Raw genomic sequence first — 24,518 nt, 5'->3', positions numbered from 1 at the left:
TCAATGTGAAAACGAATTGGAGCCATCAGCCTTGCTTGGGATGGTTGCAGGCCTGCTGGCCAAGCCCCGTGCCAGTAACTGAAAGGAGTGTTTCAAATGTATGTTGTTGTGATGTTCCATATTTGTATGTCCAGACAAACAAATATTCCTTCCTTCTTTTGGTGGCAGGACCCCTAAGTCAACCAGGAAGATTGCTTTCAGCAACAAGAAAGAATGTGTGTGAGAAGGATCCTGACCTCTCTGTTTCAGATGTGGTTAAAGCAATGCAAATGGAAAATCAAGGCTTGCAGAGAGAGCTGCAGAAGGAAATGGTTTCCACAAGCCTCCAAAAGGTATGGCAAAATGAAGAGAGAGGCCTTTGATCAGGTAGCAAACCCCCTGTGAATGACAATCTCTTACACATAAGAATTGTGTGTGAGTGAATGGTGGTGCCTCTGAAGTGTAATTGAATTTGTATTATTCTTCCATAGGGTGGTTTTCTTTAGTCTGCTTCCTCAGGATAGCATCCACAGCTCTCTCTTGATTTCAGGGATCACTGAGCAGCTGATAGAGCAGCCTCATGATATGTCTGTGCAGTCAAATGCACAGCTGCAGGCCCAGTTGGGCCATTTCCATTCTGGAAGCTTCTTAAAGGAGATAATGTGTGATTTTCATGCCAATAAATCCTGCCTCCCTACTGGACTCATTAATATGGGCACTGTTCCCTGTTTTTGGAGCAGAGCTGTCATCTGCTCTGCTGGCTCTTTGCAAGGAGGAGCTGGTATGGGTTTGCTGCACCAATGCGTGTACATCTCTTATCTCCAGCAACCATGTTCAAAACAATTAAAAACTCATAAACAAGGAAATCAACAACAATTCTTTCCCTTCTGATGCAGGGCAGACCATTGTTCCTCATGAAGTTAAAGAATAAGGGAATTGGTGTTGACAAGTGTTAGCTGAACTCTGAGCATGAGCTGGAATTCAGTGCTGACAGAAACTGCCTGGAGAAGACTCTAGGGGGACCTTAGAGCTGCCTTTCAATACCTGAATGGATCCTACAGGAAGGCTGCAGAGGGACTTTCCATAAGGGTGCCTAGAGACAGGACAAGTGGGAATGGTTTGAAGCTGAAGTAGAGGAGATTTAGACTGGATCTCAGAGGTTTTTCAGCATGAGAGTGGTGGGACTCTGGAATAGGCTGTGGATGCCTGGAGATTTAGACTGGATCTCAGAGGTTTTTCAGTATGAGAGTGGTGGGACTCTGGAATAGGTTTTGGATGCCTCCTTCCTGGGGGTGTTCAAGGCCAGGCTGGATGAGGCCTTGAGCTGTGGAGTCTAGTTGAGTGGCAGCCCTGCCCCTGTCAGGGTTTTTGAGCAGATGATTTCTAGGGTCCCTTACAACCTGAGCTGTTCTGGGAAAGTTGAAGAAATTTGAGCACAAAGTGAAATTGACAAAAGCTGTCTCATACTGACATGGAACAGCATCCATCAACAGTGTCCATCAACAGTGGTTCATGGATTCAAAGTCTGCTTCCAGGCTGGGTTTAGGAGACTCATTTTTATGGGAAGGAAAAGAGAGATGCCTCCACATTCTTACTCATTTGAATTCCAAGAGTTTCCAAGACAACTGACTACTTCAGCCTCAGCTGATGCTCCCTCTTGTGAGTTGCTGCTTTGATGAATGTGTCCAGTGTCATCACTGAGTCAACATTAGGTTTTGGGGGGAGTTTTGGGTAGGAGCAAAGGTGAACATGTTGCTGTACACTATAGGTAAGTACTTCACACAGGATGGCACCATCTAGGTCAGGTTTTCAATCTTACTCCTCTTGGATTTGAGATATTTATAGCTTTGTGACTGAGAGAATGAGTGCCATTGAACATCCTCACATAATGGATCTTCCTGCTAACATTAGGGCTAATTTTAATATTATTGTGCTCAAGTGAAAAATAATGAAATACTTAAAATAGACATCATTTCACTCTGACACAGGGGAGGGAATTTCAGCAGCTCACTGTCAAGTCTCAGTCTTGCAGCTGACCTGCACAGTCTCCCAGAAATAATGTAATTTTGCTTACACAATTAAGGGATTGTGGAGCTTGGCCTTTGGTATTTGAACACTCAACAATGCAGAGGGTTTGGTACTAAAAAAGTAATTAACTTCTAAGCACTTTAAAGTTCTCTTACTCTTCAGAAATTATAGAAATGGAAGTGACCTAAGACTGCCACTCCTCACTTGACACTGAGTGTTCTATCTCTGACAGAAGCTAACAACAAATTTTTAGGAGCAGGATAGTATCATAGAATCATAGAATCAGTCAGGGTTGGAAGGGACCACAAGGATCATCCAGTTCCAACCCCCCTGCCATGGGCAGGGACACCCCACACTAGATCAGCCTGGCCAGAGCCTCAGCCAGCCTGGCCTTAAACACCTCCAGGGATGGGGCCTCAACCACCTCCCTGGACAACCCATTCCAGGGCTTCACCACTCTCATGGGCAAGAACTTCCTCCTCACCTCCAGCCTGAATCTCCCCACCTCCAGCTTCATTCCATTCCCCCTAGTCCTATCACTACCTGAGATCCTGAGCAGTCCCTCCCCAGCCTTCCTGTAGCCCCCTTCAGATCCTGGAAAGCCACAATGAGGTCACCTTGGAGCCTTCTCTTCTCCAGACTGAACAGCCCCAACTCCTTCAGTCTGTCCTCACAGGAGAGGTGCTCCAGCCCTCTGCTCATCCTCCTGGCCCTTCTCTGGACACCTTCCAGCACCTCCAGATCCCTCTTGTGCTAGGGGCTCCAGAACTGGAGGCAGTACTCCAGGTGGGGTCTCCCCAGAGCTGAGTAGAGGGGGAGAATCCCCTCCCTTGCCCTGCTGGCCACACTTCTCTTGCTGCAGCCCAGGATCTGATTTGCCATCTGGGCTGCAAGTGCACATACTGGGCTGCAGGTGCATATATGTATGAAGTGAGATTCAGGCAAAGAAAGATCCTAAAGCACTGCAAGAACTGCAGGACTTGTAGAATTGTTTCAGCTGGGGGAGACCTTTAAGATCATCAAGTCCAACCTGAGACCTCTCTTTTCTGTTACATAGTCACTGCTAATAATTCTACCTTTAAATGAATCAAGCAAGATTTTATTGTAACTGAGCTTGGTTGGACTTAAAAGTCTTCATCATCCTTTTTTTGGAGAAGGAGTCTAGGCAAAGTTGTGCCAAAGTTTAGGCCATCTCCATGCCCTATGAAGTATATCCATAGGGTTTCAGATCTGTTTATATATGTATTTAATACTCATCAGAGAATGCTTTCATGCTACATTTCTTCCCCACGGAAGATCAAACTCTAAGCTCAGCTCTTTCACTGCAAATCAAGAGCAATTCTGTTAGATGTACTTCAGCTCAGTGTAGAGTCACAGATTGGTTAAAGTGAACTGAAACCTGAGCTGGGCCCTAAGTCGTCTTCCAGAGCTGCAAACTGATACTCCATGGCATGTGGAGAACAATGTGAATGAAACATGTTCATCTTTTTCTTACTTAGAAACAATTTTCTCTGTCCTCTGTTGCTTCTGCAATGACTGAACCTCCAGAACACAGCCAGACAAGGACTGCAGTCACCAAAGCTGCTGAGGGGATGTGTCCTTTTGGAAGCAGGTATCTGGATTTCCTTTGGGGCTAGCCTCCTCTCTTGAGATGCTTTGCCATGTACCACCAGATGTAGTGGAGTACCACTAGACCGATAATCTTTACATGCCTGAGACATCAGGCAAGTAGTAGCAAATCAGGGAGAGGGTTCCAGCCTTGGGCCAGTCTCTGTGCATCAGGGAACTGCCAACATCTCCCTCTGTCTTTATATTACCTCTGTATTACTATCTCCAGCTGCCTCAGAGCCAGCTGAGAACTGAAGCCTGGGCTGTTAACCAAACTCTGTGCATCTAAGGTGGGATGCTGCAACACTTGTTCAGTGTGGGGGTCCATGGGGTGTGTGGGTTCATCCTATCATCTCTTCACCTTTGCACCAACTAAACCATTGTTTAAAAATACAAGAATTGTGAGGAAGTAGCAGATGAAAGAATCTGTGTCTTGCAGATAACAGAATCTGTGTGTTGCAGACAACAGAAGAAACTTCTGAAAAGCCTTCTGGAGCCTGAGAGCCATTCTGCCTGTGATAATGACACATTTCTGTCTGATGATCAATCTGAAGCAGGTTCCATGCTGAGAGAGAAGGTTTGTGTATATGTTCACCACAACTGATGCTTCCCAGCATTACTGGAATAAAAGTGGATTTAATGATCTCTACTCTACTGATTCTGCCCCACATCCACTCCTGGGGTGAGAGAAGAGAATGTGTCACTGTTTGTCCTTCAGAATGACAAATCAAACAAAGAACAGAGACCTGTTTTCTCCTTAGGCTTTCTAAGAGGGTGATAGGTTCTCTTCTCTTACCCTGCCACAGACTTACTAGTTGATGTGGGGCAGAATTGGTGAAAGCCAGAATGGTTAAATGGTTAATGTTAATGGTTAAATGCCATCCAGATAGCCTTGAGTTTGCCAGTGTCTTGGTTTGAGGCCAGGCAGATCCTCTTTTGCCTTTGAGAGGGGCAAAAGAATGACACTCACACAAATGGATTACAGAAGTGATGGAAAGTTTAAATGGAAAAGCAGTGTTTTACAGAAGCTGCAAGCACAGTGACAAAAGAATCCCAAAGCATGCAGAGTCCCTTCCAACACACCCAAAGGTCCCCAACAATTCCTATGTCCCCTCCTGAGGGTTCACCCAAAACTCCCAGGGCTCTTTCCCCCCTCCCACTGCTAGGCTAGTCTCGGGCAGGCCAGGTCTGAGACTGCCCCTCCCCACTTCTCCTCCTGGCGTTAGGCCTAGCCAGGCCTAGGAGGCCTTGAGATACTCCCCCACCATTGCCTGATAGGGAGCATCTCTCATGGGAGCAGAGAGGGAAGAAAAGAGCAAGTGAAAGACTTTGCTGATGGCTTTATAGGGTGCAGGATATTATGGGTATGAAATACACAGCTTTTTGTGTCCACCTACTGGGCTGGACACTTGAGACACTGGAAGTGTATGTGGCAGGAACAGGAGGCACCCAGCCTAAACTGCCAGAGCCAGCTTTTTGTTTCTGGCTTGTCAGTGTGGTAGTCTTGAACAGCCCTTGTTTTGCTCTGCATTCTTCTGTCACTTCTGCTCATGCCATGTTTTGTTTTGATCCAGATGACAAGCAGGATGGAAGTATCTGATGCCATTTATGTGACTGTGGAACTTCTTTCCAACTGGGGAAATCCAGAGAATGTGGGCCTGAGCCAGGTGGAGTTCTTTGATTTGTACAACAGGAAGCTGTTTGTGTCTCCTCATGATGTGGATATTCGGAACGCTGACAACCGAGGGGATTTGTGCTGCTTGGTCAATAAGACCTTAAATGTAAGCTACCTTAGTGATGGATGTGAACTGTTTATGTTATCATATTTTTTTGGGGGGGTTATACTTGCTGGAACATGTCCAGAGAAGGGCAACAAGGCTGGGGAGGGGTCTGGAGCACAAGCCCTGTGAGGAGAGGCTGAGGGAGCTGGGGTTGCTTAGCCTGGAGAAGAAGAGGCTCAGGGGAGACCTTCTTGCTCTCTGCAACTCCCTGAAGGGAGGTTGGAGCCAGGTTGGGGGTGGTCTCTTCTCCCAGGCAACCAGTACCAGAACAAGAGGACACAGTCTCAGACTGTGCCAGGGGAGGTTTAGACTGGATGTTAGGAAGAAGTTCTTCATAGATAGAGTGATTTGCCACTGGAATGTGCTGCCCAGGGAGGTGGTGGAGTCACCATCACTAGAGGTGTTTAGGAAGAGACTGGATGGGGTGTTTGGTGCCATAGTTTAGTTGATCAGATGGTGTTGGATGATAGGTTGGACTCGATGATCTCAAAGGTCTTTTCCAACCTGGTCTGGTCTGGTCTGGTCTATTCCATTCTATTCCGTTCTGTTCCATTCTATTCTATTCCATTCTGTTCCATTCTATTCTATTCCTATTCCTATTCCTATTCTCACTAGTTTTGTTTGTTTGTTTTTGTTGTTGTTTAGAAACATCATTTAATTCTGAAACTCTTCCCCTTTATTATGTTCTTGTGAGACCGCACCTCAAATACTGTGTCCAGCTCTGGTGTCCCCATCATAAGAAAGACACAGAGCTGTTGGTGTGAGTTCAGAGGAGGGCCACAAGGATGATCCAAGGGATGGAGCACCTCTACTATGAGGACAGGCTGAGGGAATTGGGGGTGTTCAGCCTGGAGAAGACTTAACTCTGAAGGGATCTTAGAGCTGCCTTCCAATACCTAAAGAGATCCTACAGGAAGGTTGCAGAGTGACTTTTACTAAGGGTGTCTAGAGACAGGACAAGGGGGAATGGTTTGAGGCTGAGGGAGAGGAGGGTTAGAATGGAGCTTAGGAAGAAGCTCGTCTGTGTGAGGGTGGTGAGACACCAGAACAGGCTGCCCAGGGAGGTTGTGGATGCCTCCTCCATGAGGGTGTTTAAGGCCAGGCTGTATGAGGCCTTGAGCTGCCAAGTCTAGTTGAGAGGTGTCTCTGCCCATGGCAGGGAGGTTGGAGTAGATGATCTCTGAGGCCACTTCCAATCTGACCCATTCTGTGATTGCTTATTATTAAGAAATCCAGGTTTCCCATCCAAGATGTTGGTATTCAGTTGTAATTTTGTTGAAGAACACCATTTGATTAATTCTCCTGACTTACTTAATTGAGCAGTAGAAGGAGGCAGCTTCAACTCTGCCCCTTCATATATTAACTGTGTGCTAATGTCTTGGATGAAAGAACACACTCAGTTTTTAAAGTACTGTAATATAATCATAGTATCTGTAGAACAAGATCACAAAACTTTCAGGACTGCTTGAGAGGATGCAGGAAACATCTTTGTGGGTGCCATGGACAGTGGCATTGAGTGCACCCTCAGCAAGTTTGCTGATGACACCAAGCTGTGTGGTGCAGCAGACAGCTGGAGGGAAGGGATCCATCCAGAGGGACCTGGGCAGGCTGGAGAGGTGGGCACAAGCCAACCTCAGGAGGTTCAACAAGACCAAGGGCAGGGTCCTGCAGCTGGGTCGAGGCAATCCCAGGCACAAATCCATGCTGGGCAGGGACTGGCTGGAAAGCAGCCCTGAGGAGAGAGCCTTGGGGGTGCTGGTGGACAAAAGGCTCACCAGGAGCTCTCAGTGTGCACTTGCAGCCCGCAAAGCCAATCAGATCCTGGGCTGCCTCAGAAGTGTGGCCAGCAGGGCAAGGGAGGTGATTCTCCCCCTTTACTCAGCTCTGGGGAGACCCCACCTGAAGTACTGCCTCCAGTTCTGGAGCCCCTATTACAAGAGGGATCTGGAGGTGCTGGAAGGTGTCCAGAGCAGGGCCAGGAGGATGAGCAGAGGGTTGGAGCACCTCTCCTGTGAGGACAGACTGAAGGAGTTGGGGCTGTTCAGTCTGGAGAAGAGAAGGCTCCGAGGTGACCTCATTGTGGCCTTCCAGGATCTGAAGGGGGCTACAGGAAGGCTGGGGAGGGATTTCTCAGGATCTCAGGTAGTGATAGGACTAGGGGGAATGGAATGAAGCTGGAAGTGGGGAGATTCAGGCTGGATGTGAGGAGGAAGTTCTTCCCCATGAGAGTGGTGAAGCCCTGGAATGGGTTGTCCAGGGAGGTAGTTGAGGCCCCATCCCTGGAGGTGTTTAAGGCCAGGCTGGATGAGGCTCTGGCCAGCCTGATCTAGTGTGGGGTGTCCCTGCCCATGGCAGGGGGGTTGGAACTAGATGATCCTTGTGGTCCCTTCCAACCCTGACTGATACTATGATACTATGTTTAGGGGACTAGAACATCTCTTTTTATCAAGAAAGGCTGAGGGACTTAGGGCTTTTTAGCCTGCAGAAGAGCAGACTGAGGGGAGATCTCATCAGTGCTCATAAATGCTTAAAGGAGGAGTGTCAGGAGGATGGGGCCAGGTTTTTTTCAGTGGTGCCCAGTGACAGAACAAGAGGTAATGGGCACAAGTTTGGACATAGAAAGTTCCGTCTAAACATGAGGAGGATCTTCTTTGAGAGTGATGGAGCAGTGGAGCAGGCTGCCCAGAGAGGTGGTATAGTCTCCATCTCTGGAGTCATTGTGGTAGGCAGCAATATGGATGAGACCTATATAGTCATGAACTATGTGGAACATGATCTGAAGAGTCTGATGGAAACAATAAAGCAACCATTCCTGCCAGGTACTGATTGCTGCACTCTCCTGGCATTCTTAAAACAGGAAAAGTGCCCGACACAACCCTCAGTGTCTTTGGGCTCTGCTGACATCAGAGAGCCTGCTGTACACTGATAGGTGCTGCTTTGGAACGGCCCTAGAGTGTTCCTTGGAAGAGGGACTTTTGGCTTTTCTCTGGTCAGGTGGATTTTACTGCCCAGGTTAGAAGAGGATTGCAGGCTGGGAGTGCTGATACTGTGGTGATGCTTGGCTGGTGAATCCAGTTTGCAAGCTCAGGGTGAAGTGGAGGTTCAGATGTGAAACTGGGGGAGTTTCCCTGCTGCTAAACTGGAGGAGAACACTGGCTTTTCTTTCTGAGCATTGTTTGGATGCATTGCAGCTATCCAAAAGCTGGATGTTAGGAAGAAGTTCTTCATAGAAAGAGTTATTGGCCATTGGAATGGGCTGCCCAGGGAGGTGGTGGGGTCACCATCACTGCAGGTGTTTAGGAAAAGACTTGATGGGGTGCTTGGTGCCATGGTTTAGTTGATCAGATGGTATTGGATGATAGGTTGGACTTGATGATCTTGAAGGTCTCTTCCAACCTGGTTAATTCTATTCTATTCTATTCTATTCTATTCTATTCTATTCTATTCTATTCTATTCTATTCTATTCTATTCTATTCTATTCTATTCTATTCTATTCTATTCTATTCTATTCTATTCTATTACCAGCCTGGACTTATTCATGCTAGTGCTACTTTCCTGCTTGCAGGGGGAATGAGAACAGAAAGAGGGCAGGTATGCAGTATTTGGAAATGCAGTTGAAAGTCAGTATGGATATTTATTTTTTCCAGGCAAATATTTGTACTTGAAACATCTTTCTTCCTTTGTCCTGAAAACTGTAATTTGGGTGTCATAAGTACTCATTCTCCTCTCCAGGCCATGCTCTCTGGCAGATGACACTCAGTAGTGGTAGCAGCAATGACACTCAGCTTTTCTAGAGCATTATAAATCATGTGGTAATATATTCATTAAGCCATTATGAACTTCTTAGCATTGCTCACATAGTTAACTATCCTATTATCCTTAAGTAAGGAGATTTTATATTTCATTAATTGATATATTCCTTTGATTTGTGACACCATAATCTCCTCTCCAAGAGAATCAGAGTATCAGAGAAGATGCAGTCTGGAGGGGGGAATATGGTCTTAGAATGTGGATGTGTGGTAACTGATCTCCTTTAGAGGTTAAAGCAGAGTTTCCAGGTGTGTGTATGTTTCAGATCACACAGGAAAGCTTTTGGGTGCATTAGGAAAAAAAAGGCTAACAAATGAATCTCCAAACAACTCAGATTTGCAACAGAATGGAAGTTTAACATCAAACCCGACTTTGTGGAAAGCTTACTTCACCATGGTTAAAACACTTGCATCTTGGATCCTCTAGGCATCCATTTGACTTCGAGAGATCTCCTGTTGGAGATCAGGGCTTCTACTTATTGAGTAATTTATTTACTACCCTTGCAGACTTCTAAGAACACTTAAATTGTCTCCTCCCTTACGCTTTGTGATTTGCTGTAAACCAGAAAACAATGCCTGGCAGAACATCAAGTGCTGTCACCTCCAGAATAGTGCCTGATGAGATTTAATGCTTAATGAGACAGACTTGGCATTCCATTTAAATTGTTTTTTTATAAACATTTAAATTCTTTTATGTGTGGAGAGGTCTCTTAAACCTCAGAATAAGGACAGGTGACTGCAATTCTGGAACTACCTAACTGAAGTACTTCTTTACGGTGGTGCATCCTCAGACCCACAGCATTTGTCTCACAGTGCTTGAGCCTTCCTTTACTCTTCCTCAGGTATCCCTTCAGTGCCCATACAGAATCATAGAATCAACCAGGTTGGAAAAGACCTCAGAGATCATCAAGTCCAACCTATCACCCAATACCTAGCACCTCATGACAGCTAAACCATGGCTTCAAGTGCCAAATACAATCCTTATTTGAACACCTCCAGGGATGGTGACTCCACCACCTCCCTGGGCAGCACATCCCAATGGCAAATTACTCTTTTCTGTGAAGATACAAAGCAGTCTCAATCCAGTCTTCCACAAATTCTAAGGCCCGAGGTTCCCACTCTGATTTTAGTGTTGTTTTTTCTCCCCCTTGACCCAGTTCAAATGTAATTCCTCCTTCTGACATAACAGATTCACCCTGATGGTTCAAAGAACTTTGGGGCTAGGCATTCAGAGCTAGGTGCAAGAACAGTACTTCCAGACTCCAGCACATCATGTGAAGTCAAAGACATCACCATGACTCTTAGCTCCATGAGAGAGCTCCACAGTCTCATGAGCTTTGCCATGGAGTCATCAAGTTGCCTTCAGTTTTTGGTGTCAGATCTTCCGACATGCTGATGGAGACACTTCTGAGTCTCTGTAGCCTCAGTCTTAAGCAGTGACTTGCTCCAGTCCACAAAATGATCTCTGCAGCAGCCTCTCACTCAAGACACAATACTCAGCCTGGCTGTGCTATGCCTCTGTTGTTTGGAATATCATGTGCAGGTTTACAGAGAAGCTAGGGAGAAGTGTGAACAGGGCTCTCCAGATTCCATCTCAGTTCTGAATCTGGAGCCCTTTAGTGAAGGCATCTCTCTCACTATGTCAGTACACATCAGAACACTGATTTCCAGGATGGAGATGGGTCACTCACCAGATGCTGCCTGTTGTTGGGAAATGATTTTTCAGTTGTTCATATTCATAACATGGCTATCAACATGACCTGGCTTTGCAGCTGATACTGAAATTGGGCTCACACTGGTTTGAGGGTTGTCCTTCATTTCTTTGATGTTAAGAGGATTCTTTCTGTTTTGCTATAGAAAAAAATTATACCTGCCTGGCACTCTTATGGTTACTTATGCCCAAATGTGATATTCAAAGCAGAAATAGTCTCCCAAAGTTTTTTGAGAGACCTCTGGAGCAGAGGAATCATAGAATCAATAAGCTTAGAAGAGACCTCAAAGATCATCAAGTCCAACCTGTCACCCAAGACCTCATGACTACAAAACCATAGTACCAAGTGCCACGTCCAGTCCCCGCTTGAACACCTCCAGGGATGGTGACTCCAACACCTCTCTGGGCAGCCATTCCAAGGCTAACAACTTTCTCTGTGAAGAACTTTCTCCTCACTTTGAGCCTAAACTTCCCCTGGTGCAGCTTGAGACTGTGTCTTCTTGTTCTGCTGCTGGTTGCCTGGGAGAAGAGACCAACCCCCTCCTGGCTACAACCTCCCTTCAGGTAGCTGTAGACAGCAATAAGGTCTCCCCTGAGCCTCCTCTTCTCCAGGCATGAACCTTCAGAGATTGGAACATGAAGATGTCCACTCTGAGAAGTGTATCTGTTTATGATGATGTTGAACAGGCTGGCAGAGCTCTCTCTCTACCATCAGGCACACATCTGAAGTACACAGTAGGAATAGTGGCTTTGTGTCCCCTCTGTGTGACTGCATGTACTGGGCATCCTTGAAAGTAAAGGGAGCTGATTTGTCTGCTCATCTCAGAGCACTGTAGTGTTGTCTGCATGTATATTTGGGTCCTAGTTCATCTCTGGTTTGGGGTTACATTCAATATCAACTGTATTAGTATTCAACATTTTGATTATGAAGCTCTTTAGTCCTTGCTTCTTGCTGAGCTAACACACAGCCTTTTCCTCCATGCCTGAACAGCTAGAGTAGCACTTCTGAAGCATGTCCAGAATTAGGCATCCTTTGGTAGTGTAAGATGTATTGATTGTCATTTGTCTATAAAAATCACATTGGGAGTTTCTGGAATATCTTAGATAATTTGATGTATGGAGTCCTATATATAGCTCTGAGGACTAGATCTGGAATTGAAATGGATTGTCTGCAAAGCCTGATTAAGAGACAGAGAAATACAATTCTAAGGCCAAACCACAAGTCTAAACACTTGAAGAAAGGAAATGATTCTAGATTGTCCATTGTGCTCAGTGATCTCCTCCATGCCTGCAAAGCTGATTAACGTGATTAAAATAAACTGGGCTTGCTCTGAGCCTGCAAATACAAAGCATGGCAGACTGCCTGTCACCCATGAGCGTGCAGATGTCTTCCTGGGACAGCAAGCAGCTGACCTTTATCTAATTGTCAGGTTGTTGTGAGCTGTCTTACAGGCAGGAGGGGCAGATTTACTGTTTGGAAATGAGGTTAAGGGCTTGCTCTCACCCTAGTGGATGTAGAAAATGATTACTTTTCTGATCAGTGTCTGGTTTCCTGGGGGGTGGGGAGTTAATGACAATCTCCTGCTTTCTGAGAAAGAGTATTAGTGACAGTCTGCTGGGCTGTGTTTTTAGATCACAGAGGAAAGCTCCCCTTGGATGTGCCCTTTCCATCCACCCCTCCAACTTTACTTCGTTATCCGCAATCCCACCCGGTCACGTGACTTTGGTATATCCAAGATCAAGATTTGGAATTACAACACAACAACTCCCAGTGTAAGTAGACTTTTCTCAACTCCTCTCTCTCTGTGCTCTGCCTTCCCTTGGGGAAACTTGCTGTGATCCACTTTCCAAAGGAGGAAATAAAAGGGGATCCTGTTTAACAAGATGGGGAGCTGGGAGGGCTCCCTGGCTTGCAGGGACATTTGCTGTTGTCTTAATTGTGAGGGGTAGCAGTGGTCATGTTTTCAGAGGCACAGTGAGCATCTTCTTTCAAAGGTGTCTATGGACCTAATAAAAGCCTGGCATATTCTGTCCCTCACCCCTTTACTGTGGTGAGAAATAGAGATACATAGGTAAGTATGTCTTCTGAGTCAAGATTTGAAGCTGTTTTATCACAGGAGAAATAAATGTGTGTTTAAATCTGTGTTTTCAGGTGTAGATAAGTATAAATAGGCTGACTGCTACTTGACTTTGCTTTTGTCGCCTAATTAAAAGTGTACTGACTGTGTTCATAATAAACCAAGTAATCTGGTGTTGCAAGAGAGACATCTCATGGCAGATGGCCTCTTGTTTGTGTGTTTGAATGTCACCATGGAAATTACTCTTGTTTGTACACTGCAGTGCAATGAAAAAAAAAACCCAAATACAAAAATCCCAGGTACTGAATCAAAGAGGATTTTCAGTTCTGGATTATAAATAAGAGGCTTTCTCTCTCTGGTTTTGCTCTCATCCATGTTCTTATATAAGCACATATGGTAATTTATACATATGGAAATGGCTGTGGAAGGGACAGCTTAAACACATTTCTTAGAACATGATTTATATTTATTTCCTGGAGTTTTAATAGCTTTTTATTTCCCCCTCCCCCCCCCCCCCCCCCATTAAAAAGTGAGCTACATAATGTTCCATCATCATTGGGAGGTGGTTGGCTTTGGAGGTAACAGCATGATTTGTTACCAAACCTATTGAATGTAATGCAAGTGATGCACATAAATGTATTTCTGTATTCCAAGGTACTGCTTTTAATAAACCCTTATGAGGCAAGCTGTAAAACCCATTAGGAGTTTAATCCCATGGATTTGGTGGCAGTGCAGCAGTCTACACCAGCTCAAGGGGAGTCTCCTTTTTCTGAAGATGAAAGAATAATGCAAAGAAGTTCTGCCTAATTCTGTAGTCTGTTATGAGAAGGTTTTGCTGAGAAGTGCATCCCCCAAAATACAATTGGCTAACAGTTTGCTTCCTTCTGATGTAAATCCAGAGCTGGATTTCTGTGTGATGTTTTGGTAGTCATTCTAACCTCCTCCTTTCCCTCACATAACTGAGAGGTGCCCAAGTACTTCTTCAAAAACCAGGCAAAAAATTAATTCAGACCACAGCTTCTGTATGTTTGGCTGCCTGAACCTGAGTCTGGAAGTAGGAAAAATATGTCTGAAGGAAGCTGTAAAAGTCAGATGAGATCATTGTCATAGATTCCTTGATTCATTGAACTACAAGGTCTCAGAGAAGTCTTCCTCTTTATTCACTTCAGATGAGGTCTGCAAAAAAAAGAGGTCATTTTCACTCTGCTGGAAGAGATCAGGTGTCAGCAGGGGCAGCCAGTTCTTTCCCAGGTTGTCTGAAATACCCAGGCAGTTTGCAAACACTTGATGCAGACTGCCTTGATGTTGCAGCCTGACTGGATACTATTAGAACTTTTCACAAGCTCCAATATAATGTCATCATAGTATCATTCAAGGTTGGAAGGGACCACAAGGATCATTTAGTTCCAACCCCCCTTCCATGGGCAGGGACACCCCACACTAGATCAGGCTGGCCAGAGGCTCATCCAGCCTGGGCTTAAACACCTCCAGGGATGGGGCCTCAACCACCTCCAAGGATGGGGCCTCAACCACCTCCAGGGATGGGGCCTCAACCACCTCCCTGGACAACCCATTCCAGGGCTTCACCACTCTCATGGGGAAGAACTTCCTCCTCACATCTAGCCTGAATCTCCCCACCTCCAGCTTCATTCCATTCCCCCTAGTCCTATCACTACCTGAGATCCTGAGCAGTCCTTCCCCAGCCTTCCTGTAGGCCCCCTTCAGATCCTGGAAGGCCACAATTATGTCTGTTGAGTGTCTTCACAAATCCATGAATGGAATTAACACTTAAATGCATTAAGATCTTTGTTGTTCTCTAATTGGATCATTTTCTTCTTCAGGCAGTTGCTTGTGTCCATGATCCTCCTGGCTGTGTGTTCATGTCCATGCTCTTGGGTTGGAGATTTTTTTGCAGTGCTGGACTGCATTGTCTGTAAGGATGCAGCAGCTTTATTCCAGAAGAACTGGGCTTATAGAAGAAATTTTTTTTTATCTAGTTCTTGACTTTTCTTTTGCTCCTTTCTCTCACATCTGTGAGAAGCCAGGCAGAGGCAACTTAAATCCTCTGTCCAGGTGTAATTGGAAGAAAAGGGCCTCTCTTTTTAAGCTCTGTCCTTTGTGCACAAATATCACTGAAGTGGCCAGAAATGCCACCCCTCTTGCTTCAGTGGAAAGTGCTGTTCCAGCAGGCACTCTGGGAGGGTTGAAAGTGCAAACTGGGAGGGCTAAAAGTGCAAACTGGGAGGGAACATCAAGAGAAACTATAGAATTATTCTCACAAATCTTTCCTTTGTTCCTCTCTGACTCTGATCATACATGCCTGATTTTTCTGAGGCATTGTGCCATTCTGCTGACTCTTCCTGGAGGAGAAAAACCTGCTGTGGATGAAGGATTGAGGGCTTGTTGATAGGGTGGCTTTGTGATTGAATTTCTCTTGAGGAAGGGATTTCTTCAGCCTCCTCATGTGCGGAGTTAAGCAGTGGCACAAGGGAAGCTAACCACCCTGTCAGTCTTTCCCACCACATCTGATCACTAAGCAACTGGAAGCTCAGAAGAAGGGTGGGAGGGAAAGGAAAAGAGCAATTCATAGTCTTGTGTCTGCATATGTTTTGTTCCTGGAATCCCCAAACTCTCTTCATATTTTCTCTCCCTGAGCCTCAATCTGCTTAGGATGTTGGTGTAAGAGAATTTAATGAGCTCTGTCACTGGGTCTTCAGGAACAGGTGGGTTTTCTGAGCTATCAGCCTGGTTGTTAATGCCTGCCCCACTTCAGGCTGTCTATATTTACCTGGAAATGTTTTAGCTTTGCCTCATTCATTTTGCTACAGTCCCAACAACTCTCTTGCTTCCTGTGATAATGTTGCAGACTTTCCAAAACATCAGAGAGGGGAATGCAATTTCCCACTGACTGGAGCAGTGACTGGCCCTTTTCTGTGCTTGAGTGATGCCCCTTTTAGAAAGAATAAGCTCCACCAGCTCGTTTTGTAAGGTTTTCTCTGTCTACCTGTCCTCCTCCAGTACTAGTGGGTGGAGTGGAATTCAAAACATGTTGCTTTTAAGAGGTGGCTGATTTTGATTTTAAAAGATTCAGTTGACAAATAGTCCTCAAAATATCCAAGTGTGTATTTCTGTGGCTCTGTGCAGTATCTGGAAACAGATATAGAGCTAAGGTTTGAATATTGCTACAGGCAGTAGGATATTATGTAGAAATGTTGCAGTTATCCCAAATTCAGTGTAAGTATCTGATACCTCTAGCATTTAAGGAGGCCATTAACAGTCCAGACATGCAGAGACACAAAAAATAACATTCCTGGGGCATCCTGATGGACTTTCTCTCCCCTGTCCAAGCAGAGCAAGGTAGTTAGTTTTTAATACATACAATTATTAAAGCATTGTGATCTCCAGTTAGATTAATCTGGCAGTGTCCTTGGTCAAGAGGAAAGTAGACCGTGTTTGCTGGCCAACTGCAGATATGCAGCACTTTGTGATACTCTGGAGGTAACACAGGCAGCCATGACATAATGGCCAATTCAAAGGGGTTTACAGCTGTTGGCTGAGAAGTTACTGAAGGGGATCTTCTTCTGTCAAAGATGCATCTTACATGCCTACATCCACTCCCCTCTCTCAGCTTTCTTGTTACACCTGCATCTTCTGGCTTTCCCCCTGTGTAGGTCCATGTTACATATTTCACCTCATACATGTTTTAGGAAGGCAGTAGGATGGGAGCTGTAAAGCTTTGGAGGCTGTAGAGAGTGCATGCAGGAGTGAAGAGCTGGAGACACTTGTGCTTGAAGATGAAGGAGTAACAGGTTTAGGCTGGGAACAGGGGAAAATTTGAATCAGTATTCAAGGAGAACTGACATCCAGGAGATGAGCAAGAGGATGACACTGAAACTTCTTACTTTCAATAACAGCTTCTCAGTTTCTGTGAGAATAAGGAAAGAACAGAGAATCTTTCAAGCCTCTGCGTGCTGGACACATTACTGGAAGTTAGAGGACGGAAAGGAGATGGATTTTGTCTCATCTCTATTTTCTTTGAAGATGCCAGTATTTTTGTCAAGAGGGAGGAAAGGTTAGATGGAGGAGAAGGTAGAGAATACAAAGAACATTAATTTCAATGGAATGAAAAAAAAAAAATCAAGTTTTAGTGGGTGCCACTGAAAAGGAGACCATAGAGATGAAGTTGTGAGGGGCAGTGTTGTCTGAGATGAAGGCCAGTTAAGTGTTGGAACAGCCTGGCAAGACAGATGATTGGAAAGCTGTTAAACCCAGCTTTCTTCACAATGATATAGTGGAAAGAGATGGATTGGATTCTTTTCTATTTTTTAAAGAAACATCTTTTCCAGGCTTTTATTTCTATGACTCCAGTGGCTGAGATCCAGGTGGTTAGCTGTGCTGGAACACGTCAGCAAAGTGGTGAATCTTAAAGACGTTGAAGCAAAATGTGCTTCTGGAATGTCTATCCTCATCAAATACAATTATTCTCAATCTAGGCTGCTTTGCTCAAGCTTTTCTAAATATTGAAGCCTTGTCAGCCAAAAATGATTCATGGCAGTGTCTGTCATGGTTTTTAGAATAGAATAGAATAGACCAGGTTGGAAAAGACCTTTGAGATCATCAAGTCCAACCTATCCCCAACACCATCTTATCAACTAAACCATGCCACCAAGCACGCCATCAAGTCTTTTTTTAAACACCTCTAGTGATGGGGACTCCACCACCTCCCTGGGCAGCACATTCCAATGGCCAATCACTCTTTCTATGATGAACTTTTTCCTAACATCCAGCCTAAACCTCCCCTGGCACAGCTTGAGACTGTGTCCTCTTGTTCTGGTGCTGGTTGCCTGGGAGAAGAGACCAACCCCTGCCTGTCTACAACCTCCCTTCAGGGAGGTGGAGAGAGCAAGAAGGTGTCCCCTGAGCCTCCTCTTCTCCAGGCTGAGCAACCCCAGCTCCCTCAGCCTCTCTTCACAGGGCTGTACTCCAGACCCCTCCCCAGCTTTGTTGCCCTTCTCTGGACACCTTCCAGCAACTCAACATCTTTCCTAAACTGAGGGGCCCAAAACTGGACACAGGACTCAAGGAGTGGCCTAACCAGTGCTGAGTGCAGGGTAGAATGACTTCCCTGCTCCTGCTGGCCACACTCTTCCTGATGCAGGCCAGGATACCATTGGCCTTCTTGGCTGCCTGGGCACACTGCTGGCTCATGTTCATCTGCTGTCAACCAGTACCCCCAGGTCCCTTTCTGCCTGGTTGCTCTCAGCCACTCTGTCCCCAGCCTGTAGCACTGCATGGGGTTGTTGTGGCCAATGTGTAGTCCTTTTGTATAAAATCTTAGATGTTCCACAATGTTTTCCAGTTGTTGGAGCTTTTGATTAGGAAGTAGTCAAAAGCAGTCAAAACCCTGGCACAGGGTTTTAATCATTTTAATGTGCTAAGTGGTGAAATGCCAGAGTTCCAGGGCAATGCTATGTGTAGTGCTGGAACAGCCTAATTGAAATTTTCATCCTTGTCTTTTTGCAGGACCTTGATGTTGGAGCAAAGAAGGTGAAGTTGTATGTTGACAAGAACCTTGTGTTTGATGGTGAATTAGAGAGAGCCTCTGGAGATCTCCTCACTGACCGTAGCACTACAATTGACCTTAGGGATCACAAGCAAGTTACCTGTACATGTTCTTCAAATGAAAGGAAAGAAGTAAATACTCCTGCAGTCACAGAGACGAAAACAGACCCACATGTTAAATACTTGCACTCAAACAGTGCTTCACTCGGCAGGAAATCCCTACCAGGAGAAAATCCTGAGCATCAGATGAACTCAAACAGCTCTACAAAGAAAAGATTGGCTGAGTTAGAGGATGATCTGAAAGGGTTCCCATCTCAGGTTTGTAGAAAAGATGCCAAAGAGGACACAACAGTAGAGGCAGTTGCAGAGTGTGTTCAACCTGATGAGGAGTTTTCTTTGAGTAAGCAAATGGAGAAGCTCACAGGAAGGAAATTGTCTGATTCTGCAGGTGCAATTCCTTCTTGGTTACAGTCTTCTTCCCAGGCAACACAGAGTAATCAAGCTACTTCCAGCAAGCAGAAGCCCCACTGGCTTGCCACAGAGCCTTGTGCAGGCTTCAGATTTCAAGCACAGTCAGATGGGAGCACCAAAAGCTTTAAAGATCTGACTAATGAAGATGTCAAACTGCAGAGAAATGAACTGAGCAGATCCAGTAGCAGAAATGCAAATGGAGATGAGAGATCACAGATGCTCACCAGAAAGGATGCTGATGTGAGCTTGGACATTTCAGAGCAACTTTCTAACAAAAACTGCTGCAGCTCACAGTACCCTACCAGTAGAAGAAGAAGTGCCAGGTGTATGAAAAGGGCAGGATTAAACACTATGAATCTTGGAGAAGATGATTCTGCTTTCAAAGGTAAGAGCTCATGCTGGCAAACATGATGCAAGTGCTGAGATGTTCTCCAGTTTGCAGCAGCAGAGAATCATTTAGGTGGGAGGGAACCTCTTGAGGTGCTGAGAGGGACAGACAGAGGGATTTTAGTTTTGCTGTTTGCAGTATTGAGTTTTTCTCATTCACACTGTGAAGATGCTCAGAGTCTCCTGGTCCTACAGCTGACGTGAAATGCTCTCCTACTGAGAAATTCACATCCCCTGGCAGTGCTTTGTAATATATTTGGAGAAGATTGAGGACTAAATTTCAGTAAATTATGTTCTAAAACCTGACAGTCCTGCAGACAGCAAATATTTGCTAATATCAATGAAAATCTGCAAGAAGAGTGTGACTTCCAGGTAGGGAGGGAATTGACAGAGTTCCTTTTGCAGTGGGTTTGTGCCTTTCTCTGTGGGAATATAAGCTGTGAATAGATTTACTTGGAGCAAATGGAAACCTGCCCTCATTTTCCCTTCTCCACTAATGAAGCTGCATTCCTCTTTCAAACCCTTCCCTTACACATCTCTGCTTATTATGAAGAGGTTTTTTTACTACATTTAGCTGTTACCTGCTCCCTGTATTTGATTGTCATTGTCATCCTGCTCCAAGCTTTTCTTAGTTAACCTGGGATTCTGTTGGAGGTGGAGGATGCAGCTGGGTATAGCTGTGTGCTGTCTCTGGCAGTGGCCAATGGTGTGTCCCCAGAGAAGAGTATGAGAACTGGGCAAGCACCAACTAATTTGTCTTGAGTGAAGGGAGTCTGGCAGAGCAGGGACAAGACTCAGAGAATTGGAACAAGAGGTTACAAAAATAAAACCTGAAATGTTGGGAGTGATTTAGCACAATTTAGAACAATTTCCATGAATCCCAGGATGCTAGAATGGCTTAGGGTGGAAGGGACCCTAGGCATCATCTACTCCAACCTTCCCACCATGGACAGGGACACCTCTCAATTGGATTCAGCTGCTCAAGGCCTCTTCCATGCTGGCATTGAACACCCCCAGGGAGGAGGCATCTGCAACCTCCTTGGGCAGCCTATTCCAGGGTCTCACCACTCTCACACTGAAGAACTTCTTTCTGAGATCCAGTCTAAATCTCTTCTCCTTCAGCTCCAAACCATTCCCCCTTGTCCTGTCTCTAGACACCCTCATGAAAAGTTCCTCTCCATTTTTCCTGTAGGATCCCTTCTGGTATTGGAAAGCAGCTCTAAGGTCCTCTCAGATTCTTCTTTACTCTAGGCTGAACAACCCCAGGTCCCTCAGCCCATCCTCACAGTGGAGGTGCTCCAGCCATTGAATCATCTTTGTGGCCCTCCTCTGGACTTGCTCCAAGAGCTCCGTATCCTTCTTATGATGGGGCCACCATATCTGGATGTAGTATTCAAGGTGGGGTCTTACAAGAGCAGAGTAAAGGGGCAGAATCACCTCTCTTGATCTTGCATTCTGTATATTTGAATGTTTGCCTTCAAGTTCTGGCCCTAAGGGACAGGAAATATGCCTGAGTGCAGGAGTGCCAGCTCCAGTGAGCAGGTACAGCATGATTTTTTCAGACCAAGGTGAGGAAAATGGTTCTTTCTAAATTTAGAATGTCTGGATTTTTCCTTCTCTGTCTCTCTTTGGAAGAACCAGCAATTTTACAAGTGTGTCTGAAAATTATACCTTTGAGAAGAGAAAAGTCTGGAAGTAGTTGGAATTGTTGCTGTCTTCCCTTTAGCCACCCACTCACCACAGCCCCTTTGCTGTTTCACACATTTTTGCAGCATCTCTGTTTGATTAAAAACTGGTCAGCGTTATGGAAGCTGTAAATAAATCCCACCTTAGTCATTTCTGTTCAGCTGTAAAAGCAGGAGCAATTTAGAAGTTTTAATGTAAACTGTAAGATGAGGGCTGTCAGCATTCTAATTATCATGTCCTCTAATTTTGCTCAGAGCATATCTTGTCATCTGGTGGTTAAATCCCCCCCAGTGTGTGTTTGTCCCTGGGAAGACTGCATGCCAGCCAGCTGCTTTTGTTCTCTCTGCACTGTGCTGTGCAGGGCAAAGCCATCTTCAAAGTGGAGCTGAGTGAGCATTAACCACAGGGAAACAGTTTTAAGTCTTTCCCCAAGTGTGGTGAGTTTTAATTGGTGCGGGGCACGGGGAACTGCAGTTTCCTAGGGCAGCATGTGAGAGAGGGGAGCCTGCAGGAGCTGCCATGCAATGTCCCGGCATGCCTTTGGTCACTATGAAAAAGAACCAGAGCAAGGGAAATTGCTGTCTACAACTACCTGAAGGGGGGTTGTAGACAGGCAGGGGTTGGTCTCTTCTCCCAGGCAGCCAGCACTAGAACAAGAGGACACAGTCTCAGGCTGCGCCAGGGGAGGTTCAGGCTGGAGGTCAGGAGGAAGTTTTACACAGAGAGAGTGATTGCCCACTGGAATGGGCTGCCCAGGGAGGTGGTGGAGTTGCCATCACTGGAGGTGTTCAGGAGGAGACTTGACAGGGTGCTTGGTGCCATGGGTTAGTTGATTAGGTGGTGTTGGATGATAGGTTGGATGCGATGATCTTGAAGGTCACTTCCGGTCTGGTCTATTCTATTCTATTCTATTCTATTCTATTCTATTCTATTCTATTCTATTCTATTCTATTCTATTCTATTCTATATCAGAAATAGCACCTGCAGGTGTGCTTAGCCCAGGTGGGCGCTGCTGTAAAAACTTACCAGCTTACTTTGATAACTGCTTGAATGTGCAAAGGAAATGGTGGGAGGGTGGTGATAAATCATAGAATCATAACATTGTTTGGGGTGGAAAAAACACTTTAAGAACATCCAGTCCAACCATCAACCCAGCACCACCATGGCCATTCAACCACATCCCCCAGTGCCATGGCACCTCCAGGGATGGGGACTCCACCACCTCCCCGGGCAGCCTGTTCTAATCCCTGACCACTCTTACAGCAAAGACATTTTTCCTAATACTGCCTAAACCTCACCTGGTGCAGCTTGAGGCCATTTCCCCTCATTATATCACCTGACAGTAGGGAGAAGAGACCAACTCCTGTCTCACTCCCACCTCTTTTCAAGTACCTGTAGAGATCAAGAAGGTCTTCCCTCAGCCTCCTCTTCTGCAGACTAAACAATCTCCTGTTACTGGAAAATAACACATCATTTTGGGGGGGGATTATAAATGAAGAAGATTGAAGAATGGCACAGAAAGATGAACTTGAGGGCTGGACTGATAGCAGTGGAATGCAGTTAATTAGTACTGCTCACAGGGTCATGTGGGGACTGAAACCAAACAATTAAGTTGCAAGCTGAGTAATCATCAATCGCAGCTGACCGAGGCAAAGAAGGATGATGGCTGAGTAGTTGCTAACAGATTGACTGTGAGGTGGCAGGCAGGCGTGACTCTAGCAGAGCACTCCCAGGGTGTATCGGCAGAGGCATTGCTGGTAGTTGGGGAAATGTTAATTTCTGAACAGGGGCACTTGTGAGATGTCAGTTGGAAAACTGCAGTTGTGATCATCCATTTTCAGGAAAGCTGATTACAAAGTGGAACAAGACAGAGCAGAGAGCTTTCAGAGTGATTTGGGAAATGTAGCATGTGATTGCAGCGTGGAGGCTGCAGGGAGTCAAAATCAGGTTAAAACAACAGGGAGAAGAAAGGTGTTTGTGTCAAGCTGGTGTTGCCCCCAAATGTAGTTGACTGAAATTTGGAGAGGAGCTGTATGCTGGGCGTTGCCATCAGAAGCAGGACAAGAGACTTGGTGATGGAAGCCCCGCTGGGGAGATGCGCGTTGGAGGTGTCATTATTTCAGTACTCTGGGACGGCATCCATGACACAATCTCCTCAGGCAGGCAGGAGGTTGGGAGTGCACCCATAACATCTGCAGCTGGAATACTCTCTTTCTACAAGCAGAGTTTATTGCTCACATGGCTCCAGTAAAAAAAATGATCAGTTTTAGAGTCTAAAAGAAATGCCAAAGCTTGTGAGCCTTCAGCCACTGACCTCTGCTTTGGGGCTGTTTGCTGCTTTCCTTTCAGAGCTGCACTTCTCTTGTTGCAACTCAGGGTAGCTAACAAACCTCTTAACCTCCCTTTGAAAGTCACTGCTCTAGAAGTGCTTCAGAGCTGTAATTTCTGTACTGCTTGAAGTACTGAACAGAAAAAAAAGACATCATTTAGTTGGAAAGAAGAAGAAAAATTTCTCCAAACCAAGGGAAGTTAATATTGTCAAATACTTTTCTGCCTCGGATTGTCCTGGAATTTTCCAAGTGGTGAATTTTCAGAGGGTCAGTATGTAAACACTATCATCTTTGGGTAAATTGTGAGGCTCTGGGAAGTACTTTTTGGGATCACCCACCCAATGTGGAGGTCCATGGACCATGGTTTGACCGAGCAAGTGACTTTTGCACATGCAGGTTCTGCACATTGGCCACAACAGCCCCATGCAGTGCTACAGGCTGGGGTCAGAGTGGCTGGAGAGCAGCCAGGCAGAGAGGGACCTGGGGGTGCTGGTTGATGGTAGGCTGAACATGAGCCTGCAGTGCGCCCAGGCAGCCAAGAGGGCCAATGGCATCCTGCCCTGCATCAAGAACAGTATGGCCAGCAGGAGCAGGGAGGTCATTCTTCCCCTGTGCACTGCACTGGTTAGGCCACACCTTGAGTACTGTGTCTAGTTCTGGGCCCCTCAGTTTAGGAAGGAGGTTGACTTGCTGGAACAAGTCCAGAGAAGGGCAACAAGTTGGTGAGGGGTTTAGGACACAAGCCCTATGAGGAGAGGCTGAGGGAGCTGGGGTTGCTTAGCCTGGAGAGGAGGAGACTCGGGGGAGACCTTATTGCTCTCTACAACTACCTGAAGGGAGATTGAAGACAGGCAGAGGTTGGTCTCTTCTCCCAGGCAGCCAGCACCAGAACAAGAGGACACAGTCTCAGGCTGCGCCAGGAGAGGTTTAGGTTGGATGTTAGGAAGAAGTTCTATACAGAGAGAGTGATTGCCTGTTGGAATGTGCTGCCTGGGGAGGTGGTGGAGTCACCATCATTGGAGGTTTTCAGGAGGAGACTTGACAGGGTGCTTGGTGCCATGGTTGAGTTGTTTAGGTGGGTTGGATT

At 45.8% G+C, this 24,518-nt stretch overlaps 1 protein-coding gene across 4 annotated transcripts in view; it reads left to right on the top strand.

The window, feature by feature from the left end:
• KATNIP (katanin interacting protein) overlaps positions 1-24,518 on the top strand; it is an 87,213-nt gene that overhangs the window by 23,246 nt on the left and 39,449 nt on the right. For all 4 annotated transcript variants that reach the window (XM_068147216.1, XM_068147215.1, XM_068147217.1 and 1 more), the window contains 6 exons: positions 169-332; positions 3,507-3,619; positions 4,078-4,192; positions 5,190-5,396; positions 12,550-12,690; positions 18,519-19,413. In XM_068147216.1, the coding sequence (XP_068003317.1) occupies positions 169-332; positions 3,507-3,619; positions 4,078-4,192; positions 5,190-5,396; positions 12,550-12,690; positions 18,519-19,413 (1,635 nt within the window). The remainder of the gene's footprint in view (positions 1-168; positions 333-3,506; positions 3,620-4,077; positions 4,193-5,189; positions 5,397-12,549; positions 12,691-18,518; positions 19,414-24,518) is intronic.

Source organism: Melanerpes formicivorus, unplaced genomic scaffold (genome assembly GCF_026170545.1).
Source record: "Melanerpes formicivorus ecotype bairdi unplaced genomic scaffold, bMelFor1.0.p_v2 SCAF_14, whole genome shotgun sequence".
Taxonomy (NCBI): Eukaryota; Metazoa; Chordata; class Aves; order Piciformes; family Picidae; genus Melanerpes; species Melanerpes formicivorus.
Note: the sequence above shows the minus strand (reverse complement) of the source record. Positions and strands in the feature narration are given on the sequence as shown.